The 8803-nt window shown below is 55.4% G+C and overlaps 1 protein-coding gene across 3 annotated transcripts; it reads left to right on the top strand.

Moving 5' to 3' along the window:
- Nucleotides 1-6: 6 nt before the first annotated feature.
- On the top strand, nucleotides 7-8277 carry SRF (serum response factor (c-fos serum response element-binding transcription factor)). 3 transcript variants are annotated; one of them, XM_010863138.1, is made up of 7 exons: nucleotides 7-26; nucleotides 1776-2042; nucleotides 3083-3344; nucleotides 3901-4020; nucleotides 5056-5247; nucleotides 5558-5634; nucleotides 5864-8277. In XM_010863138.1, the coding sequence occupies exons 1-7, from the start codon at nucleotides 18-20 to the stop codon at nucleotides 5957-5959; spliced, it is 1023 nt and encodes a 340-aa protein (XP_010861440.1). In that variant the 5' UTR covers nucleotides 7-17; the 3' UTR covers nucleotides 5960-8277. The 3 variants fall into 3 exon arrangements, with proteins under 3 accessions (XP_010861440.1, XP_010861438.1, XP_010861439.1); XM_010863136.1 differs by lacking the exon at nucleotides 5864-8277 and having other exon boundaries at nucleotides 5558-5857; XM_010863137.1 differs by lacking the exons at nucleotides 5558-5634; nucleotides 5864-8277 and having other exon boundaries at nucleotides 5056-5544.
- Nucleotides 8278-8803: the final 526 nt, after the last annotated feature.

Genomic DNA, 8803 nt, shown 5'->3' with positions numbered 1-8803 from the left:
AGAGGAAGACGGGCATCATGAAGAAGGTACCGGGCTGGGAGGCTGGCCGGCCAACGGGAGCCCGGGAGGGTGGGGACGCGTAAGGGGAGCCCGGGAGGAAGGCAGAGCCGAGGCGGAGGTGAGAGGCGGCGAGTCCGCAGGAGGTGTGTGGGAGGGGTTGACTGTTGCCCCGGGAGGGTGAAAGGGGAGGGGCCGCCAGGGAAATGTGGGGAGAGGGGAGATGCCGCGAATGTCCGGAAAAGAGAGGAAAGGCGCCGAGGTGGGAGTGACGGGCGCGAGAGAGGAACACGGCCCTTGCAGAGCGGAGGAGTGAAGAGTGGTGATGGGGGGCTGCGGGGCTCCCGGGGAGGTGGTGAATGAGGCCGGGGGGTCAGTAGGTCCAGTGCTCTCTGGTGTTCCGGGGAAGGCGCCGGAAAAGCAGGGAACAGATAAGAAGGTATGGGGGCGAGGAGGCTGGAGCTGTGTAACAACAATGAGCGAACATGTGTGGGAGGAAGGTGGGCATCGCTAGAGTGGTGTTGGATGGAAGGACGGGCAGGGCTGATGACCGAATGGGGCTCAAGAGCCCCAGTTAAGGGAGCAGGGCAGGAAAACGGATGCTACCCTGAGCATCAGAAACCAAGTCCTGCGATGGCCATGAGTCTTCATGCATCTACTGGAAGCCGGCACACTCCCTGCAGGACAGGCCTCAGAACCATTTGCCCTTGGGATAAGTGGGATTTCCAGCCCTAGGGAAAAATCGGTGCACGGAGTTTGGGGAGAAGGTTTGCAGAGGTACCTAGCAATGCCTCCTCTTCTAGCTGATTATCCAGTGAAAAGAATGAGGAAAGGAGTCATCTTTGGGCTATAGAAGATATGGAAAGGAATGGAAGCAGAGAAACCGGGAAACAAGAAGCTCGAACTCTGGAAACATTGGCCGGTGTTTATATCCAATCCCATATAGAAACCAAGGCTGCTTCCAGTGGTTTGTGGAACTTTATTGGGAGTGAGGATGCCACCTATGGGGCCATCCTTGAAGGCCCCTTCCTGGCTTTATGGCAGGGTCAATTCAGTCGCTCAGTTAATGTCCGACTCTTTGTGACCCCATGGACTGCAGCACACCAGGCTTCCCTGTCTATCACCAACTCCCGTAGCTTGCTTAAACTCATGTCCATCAAGTCTGTATTATGGCAGGGTAGTAGTTGCTAATCTAGCTGCCATCTCCCATCACTCCAGACACTGTTGTATCGAGACAAAGAAAGTGAAAAAAGGGAGCAGAGTTCTATAGAGCAGGACAAAATGGCAACAGGTTAGTGCCTGTGCAGTTTCTGGAAAGAAATATGGGACATTTAGAGTTTAGGTGGCTCCTTATCCCTGACATCTATGTGACATTCAGTGTAGTAGCGACTTCATCCTGGTCCCTGTGATGGTGAGGAGGTGTTGGGAGCCATCTCTTCATGAGGCTCTGGCACCAAGCTGTAGTGAGGAGCAGCTCCCTGGGCCACTCTGTGTCTGCTGAGGTTATATGCTCTGTCACCAGGAGCTGTGACTATTTGCTTGGGGTATCTGCTGGTCAGTGGGGCTGTTCCTCAAAGGACGGGCATGGGGTTTTTCTTCTACTCTTCAGCTAACCTTCAGATATCCTTCAGACAGGACCCCCTTAGAGTCACTGGAGAGGAAGGTCATTATTGGAGTGGGAGCTTGAGATCACTGTATACTTCCTCTTTCCTACTAGCCAAGGAAGGTAGCAATTAAACATGTTGCTGTTCTACCCATCTCCTCCCCCCTACCCTCAGGCCTATGAGCTGTCCACGCTGACAGGGACACAGGTGCTGTTGCTGGTGGCCAGTGAGACAGGCCATGTGTATACCTTTGCCACCCGCAAACTGCAGCCCATGATCACCAGTGAGACTGGCAAGGCACTGATTCAGACCTGCCTCAACTCGCCAGACTCTCCACCCCGCTCAGACCCCACCACAGACCAGAGAATGAGTGCCACCGGCTTTGAAGAGACAGACCTCACCTACCAGGTGTCGGAGTCCGACAGCAGTGGGGAGACCAAGGTGTGTTTGGGTCTCCTGTCTGAGGGGAAGGAAGGGGAGGGACCTGACCAGCAGAGAGGGGAAGAAGGGGTCTTTCTCCCTTAGCCTGGACAGGTGGATAGGTGCCTACTGATGTGGAGTGGAGCCGGGTTAGTGCCCCGCATCTTAGGGTACAGGTGTCCATCCTTGCTATCCTGACAGGAGGCCGGCCCCCTAGATAAGCGGGCGGCCTCCGTGCCCATATAAGGCCGGCTCCGGCTCCACGCCGGCCTCCCGCCTGCAGCCCGCCTGCCTGGCAGGGCTCTTGCATTCCTCCCGCCAGCTGTCTCCCTGCTGGGGGCGGGGGCGTCGTTTAGCCCTGCCCTCCTGGCTGACTGGGTCGCCCGGGAATAGGAAGGGAGCACTTATGGGTTCCAGGGTCCTGGGAAGCCAGCACTGTCAGCAGGCCGGCTGATTGGCTACGCTGGAGACTACCTTACTAGCCAGCCGCCTGCCCCTTCAGGATGTCCGGGCCTGCGCACGTTAGGGAGTGTATTCACTCGGCTGTTAGGGATGCCGGCCCTGGTTACGCCTCCCCCTTCCTTTTCCCGGTAAGGAGAGGGGGCGGGGCTTCCTCCTCTTACTGCTCTCGGGAGCCCCACCTTCCGGGTGGCCCTTCACGAACTGGCCAATCGGAGGAAGCGGCACTGTTTGCCTTAGCAACGCCTCCGCCAATCAGGGGCTTCGAGCTCCACTGCTTCGCCAACGTCCGGCGCTGACCCACCTCCAGGATCTGAACCCCCCTCAGTTCTCTGGGCTTGGTTCTCAGCTCGTGGCTTTCTCCTTCTTCTAAGAACAAAGGTTCCCTGAGGGGAGAGTCCGTGTTCTAGACTCTCCAATATTTTAGTGGTAGGGTTAGTTTATTCCCAGGACATTTTGCTGAATGAATAAAGTCTTTGGTGCTTCATTGCCAGACCCCTCAAGATCGCTCTCAAACCCTAAGTTCCCTGAAAAACTGAGAAACCTATCTCAGAAGCAGGATCTGGGAGAGGCTCACCACTCCATCTTTACTCTGGGTGTAGGATACACTGAAGCCGGCGTTTACCGTCACCAACCTGCCGGGTACCACCTCCACCATCCAGACAGCACCCAGCACCTCTACCACCATGCAAGTCAGCAGCGGCCCCTCCTTTCCCATCACCAACTACCTGGCACCAGTGTCTGCTAGCGTCAGCCCCAGCGCTGTCAGCAGTGCCAACGGGACTGTGCTGAAGAGTACGGGCAGTGGCCCCGTTTCCTCCGGAGGCCTCATGCAGCTGCCTACCAGCTTCACCCTCATGCCCGGTGAGTCACAAGGGGCAAACTGAGCATTCTAAGAGTGGGTTTAGGGCTGGTGCAAGGAGAATGTCTTTTCTTACTCAGAAGGAGGATGGACAGGGGCCAGAGCCTGAGAGAAGCCTCTTATGTCCCATTGGTAGATATGCCCCTCCCCACTGGGACTTGAACTGTCCTTGTCAGTAAATTTCCACCATACACTCGGGCCTTGCCTAGCAAGCCCAGCCCTGTGCCCCCACTGCCACAGGGATAGGAGACATTCTACCACTTCCCTACCTTGATTGGAAGGCACATTGTGTCCTTGATGCATGGGTGCCTGCTCCTGTGTCAACCAAAGAGGGTAGAGGCAGGTTCTGGGGCAGGGGAAAGAGGGAAGGGCAAGAACAGAATATGGAACCCCCTGGAGATAAGATTCTGGACCTCAGGGGCCTCTTTGGCTCTCAGGAAGGATAGTGATGGGAGTTGGGGATAGAATGGCAGCCCCTGGGCCTGGGGGTGTTTGAGGGAGCTTGGTGAAAGTGGTGGTGGGTAGGACAGAGCACGAGTAAGTCTCTGTGTCTTCTAGGTGGGGCAGTGGCCCAGCAGGTCCCAGTGCAGGCCATTCAGGTGCACCAGGCCCCACAGCAAGCGTCTCCCTCTCGCGACAGCAGCACAGACCTCACGCAGACCTCCTCCAGCGGGACAGGTATAGCTTGAAACTCTGTCACCTCTCTGCCCTCCCTCATTCATGAGACCTAGCAGCAGGTGCCCAGGATTATCCATCCTGTAACTAAGGTCAGCAAATTTCTTAATGTGGAGACTGAGGCTTTTGGGTTAACCCTTTCCCTAATCCTTATGAGAAAGTCAGGTGAGGATGGCTAGTTTTGAATCCCGCCCTGCAGTGGGGCTGTGGATTTCAGGAAGAAATTGGGGACCATTGAGGCCACTCTCCTTCACACTCAGGTGAAAAGCCTGAGGCCCTGAAGGAAGTTCCTTTCCCACAGACACACATTTGCTCAATTGCCAGGAAGGATTGACAGAGCAGTTGTCTCCTTGTGGGAGGGTATCCTAGCTTTTGAGTAATCATAAGTCCCCTCCATGTCTCTAGTCATTTTAGAAATGATGAGACATTTTCAAAATAAAATTACTTTGAAGTTCTTGTTAATCACAACCCTGTTACACAAAGTGTGGTCTGTGGAAGGAGGACCAGCATCACGTGGGAGCTTGATAGAAATGCAGACTCTCAAGCCTCACCCCAAACCTATTGAATCAGAATCTGCACTTTTAACAAGATCCCCCAGTGACTGTACACACATTAACTTTGGAGAAGTGCTTGTTTAAAAGCTGGTTCTGTTAGCCGCATGTTGAGGAAGAGGGAGGAGAAGAACAAATGAGAAATGGGATGTAGGCTCTCTGTCAGAGAAGAGTATCTGAGTCTCCTTGGCTTGGGTCAGTCATTGTAATCTTTGTTTTTCCCAGGGCCTTGGGGTCTTGGAACAAAGCAGATAGATAATCGAATAGCACGATGTGATAGGATACACTGAAAGTTGGTGCGGTTGTGTTCAAGAAAAAAATAAGGCTTTTCTCAGTCGATGACAGGGAACAGAGGAAGGAGCTTTGTCTAGGTTTCGACCTGGGCAATGGCAGGAGGGCTCTGGAGGCCTGGAGTTCCTGGGGGTGGGATGGGGGCTCTCAGTCAGCACCAGTCCTGACCTCCCTGACGTGTGTCTGTGTTTGCCAGTGACGTTGCCTGCCACCATCATGACGTCATCTGTGCCCACAACTGTGGGCGGCCACATGATGTACCCCAGCCCCCATGCGGTGATGTATGCGCCCACCTCGGGCCTGGCTGATGGCAGCCTCACTGTGCTCAATGCCTTCTCCCAGGCGCCATCCACCATGCAGGTGTCCCACAGCCAGGTCCAGGAGCAAGGTGAGTCAGGGGCAGGGCTGCAGAAAGGAGGACCGTTTCCTCCCTCACACACACGTTCACATGCCTCCCCTCGACTCACATGCACACACTCAAACATACCCAAACCAGATGCTCACACATATACCTATATGTACACACACACAGATGCTGCCACACATACTCACATGCACACTTGACACATTTGGACACTCACCCTTGGGCACTTACATCTGAGATTCACCCAACTTGTGCACTTATCATCACACCTCCAGAATCTGGAAGTTTCTCTTGAGCAAGTGATTTGAGTCTCTCCTGTGGTTATCTCATGCAGGTGGCGTCCCCCAGGTGTTCCTCACAGCACCATCTGGGACAGTGCAGATCCCAGTTTCTGCAGTTCAGCTTCACCAGGTAGGTGGGGGCACCTTCCATTCCAGCCAGCCAGCCAGCCTCTTCTTTATCTTGACTTGGGGGATTTCATTACTGGGTGGTCCAAGCCAAGATCCTTAGCCGGGAGGCCTGTCCATTTTCCTGGTCAGGCCTGGGTGGTGGGCAGGTGGGCAGGCAGGCAGGGGGCAGCCTGAGCTGGCCGGTCAGTTCCAGCCCCCCACCTCCTCCTTACATACCCCCTTCCCTCCAGATGGCTGTGATAGGGCAGCAGGCCGGGAGCAGCAGCAACCTCACCGAATTACAGGTGGTGAACCTGGATGCCGCCCACAGCACCAAGAGTGACTGATCCGCCCTGCCGCCCTGGACAGATGGCCCAAGGGACGGCACCACTTATTTATTGTTGCCTTTTCACGTTTTCTTTACACACATGTTGACGGGCCGCAGGAGGGAGGCGGGGAGGAGCGTGGGCAGCCACAGGACTGAGCCCTCTCACTCCAGCCAAAGAAATGGGCCAGCCTGCCCTCCACCCCGGCCTCCCGCCCCCTTCCCCCCTCTAGCTCCGCCTCCCATTTTGTTGCCGGTGGGGCTGCCCTCCCTCCTCAGGCTCCCCTTGCCAGCTTGGCTCCATGTTTGCCATGAGTATTAGCTTACCCGATGGGACCGTGCCCCCACCACCATCACACACAGGTCTCTGTGGGACTAGGCACTGTGTCCCCCTGAGGAAGCAGCGGGGTGGAGGGCCTCTCCCCAGTCTCCTTGCTGACCCCATGTCAGCACTGTGTCTGCCACAGGCTGGGTCAAAAGAGCCCACCCCCTGACCCTCAGGGAGCCAGCTGGGGAGATGGGGCTTCTTCCCTCAAGCCGTGCCCGTGGCCCCTACAGCTCCTGAGCAGCGGGGCCTGTGCTCCAGCACAGCAGATTCCCAGGGCGTCCTGCCCTGCCCTGCCCTGCCCTGCCGCTCCCTTTGGAACTCCAGGGGCTGCTGGCTTGGAGGGAACCACCCGTGTTCCCCTGTCTTCCCCCCTCTCCTCCCAGCTGCTTTACTTAAAGTTGATTTTGAACTTTTTATTTGAGGAGACGAAGTGAAAACAAATCTATAAATATATATTTTTAAAATATTTAACTTTTTTTTATGGCGTTTTTCTCGTCCCCCTCCCTGCCCAAGCTCCCCTTCCCTGGGGAGCCCTGAGGCTCCCCGGAACTGGCCGGGCCTCTGGGGACAGAGCCACCCCATGAGCTTGGGGCTCGCCAGTGTGGGGGGGGAGATTGCCCGGTCCTGGGTTGTTTCCAGGAGAAAACCGGGGGAGGGGCCCTCAGGCCATGCCCCAACGGGGTGGGGAGGGTGACCCACAGCTCTGGGCCTCTTTTTGCCCTTCAGAGCTGTTGCTAGGGAGAGGGAAGAGGGAGACCAAATGTGGGTGGGGGGTGGGAGGGTGTCAGAGGCAACTGACTTCATTTGTGCCACACGCATGGGCATTGCAGCCTTGCGCGCCCCCAGGCCTGCAGCTGCCTGGGGCCCAAGTTGCAGTGAGCAGGGTGGGGTCTGGGAGGGGGCGAGAGGCAGGATTGGGGGGCAGAAGAAATGGGAGCAGCTCTTGGGCTGAGTGTGGGATTAGGGGAGCCAGAAATGGCAGCTCTCCCAGGGAGTGAGCAGCTACTGTAACTTTTTAAAATTAAGACAAAAAGCCTTGAAGAAAATGACTTTATTTTTCTAAGTGTAACCTCAGTATTTATGTAATTTGTACAGGGGCCGTGCCCCACCCCCTCTGCCCCCTTTGGGGTAGATCTTGAGGGTGGGCCAACATAGGGGGAGGGTCTTTTACCCTGTGTCAGAGCCTACCTTCACCACCTGTATCAGAGAGGGAGCTTTTTCAAAACAGGGCAGTGGGGGGTGGGTGGAGTTTTATTAACCCCTTAGGTCTGCCTTGAGTAGGAACAAGCCTGCTTCTGTGATGAGGTGAAGGGGTGGGGGAAGTTTATACACACAGCCTAATTATCATGGGGATGATTTGCCAACATGTTTGAAAACCTCCGGACCTCTAACCCCCTTTGCTGTCTTGCCCCAGTTTGGGGTGCCAAGATGGAAGCCATCTTTCTGGCTTTCTCCAGAAGATAGCAGGGGACTTATGGGTGGCTTATAGATTGGGGCATGGCAAATCAGGGGTCAGAGAGTGGGGGAGCTTGGGACTCAGGTCTGCAACTGCCCAGCCCCTTTTCTCTACTCTTTGTTTTCACTCCACCATCACTCACTCACTCCCCTCTCCCTCACACTGGGGAGGAGACCTTGATGAATTCCTCCTCTCCTTCCCACAAAAGACAGACCCAGTGAGTGAATCAGGCAAAGTGCTTATAATGTGTGTTGTGTGAGCGTGGCCTTGGGAGAACATGCGTGCGTCAAGGATGAGGTGGCATTTTTACGTGCAGCGACCCTTGGTGTTTCCCTTCCTTGGTGGCTCTGGGGTGTGTATGTGTGTGTGTGTGTGTGCGCGCGCGCGTGCCCGAGTGAATGTGTGTGTGCGAATGTGGGGTGTGTATGTTAGTGGTTTCTACTTCCCCTGGGATGCTGACCCAGGAATAGTGGACATGGTCACAGTCCTATGTACAGAGCTTTCTTTTGTATTAAGAAAAAAAATACTCTTTCAATAAATGTATCATTTTTGTGCACAGACTGTGGGGTCTTTGCTTTTGTTTTCCCATATTGGAGCGGGGGAGGTATGAACACACACGTGCTGAGAAACAAGCGTCTTGTTTAATGAAACGCATGGGTGCTTTGGGCTGTTGAACTCTACTGATTTGAGTTAAGGAACACATCGGGGGTGATGGTTAGGGCCTTTATCTTCAGCCCCAGCTGTGCTAGGTGCTTAGGTCAACACAGAGAGAAGCAATTTTAATTAATAGGAAAAAGAACGCAACCAATCCAAAGCCTCGGGTATGGGAAACTCATGGCCACGTGACCTAGAGCAAACTTAGAGGACAGCCCTAGGATGTGAGTGTGCGTTTCGGTGGGAGACGAAGGCAGATCCAGTAAAGGGCAAGGAGGGCTTCAAAGCCGATACTGGAACAGAAAGGGCAGCCTACGGCTGCGGAGAAACGGGCCACGCTACCACGACCCCTAGGCTCCGCGGGCAGCGCGCCCCCAGACGCGGGAACTACGCATGCTCCGCCGGCGCACCATGCCGCCGCCGCGCTC

The sequence above is a fragment of the Bison bison genome, unplaced genomic scaffold, assembly GCF_000754665.1.
Source record: "Bison bison bison isolate TAMUID 2011002044 unplaced genomic scaffold, Bison_UMD1.0 scf7180017864487, whole genome shotgun sequence".
In the NCBI taxonomy this organism is placed as follows: domain Eukaryota; kingdom Metazoa; phylum Chordata; class Mammalia; order Artiodactyla; family Bovidae; genus Bison; species Bison bison.
This window is presented reverse-complemented; position numbering and strand designations above follow the sequence as displayed.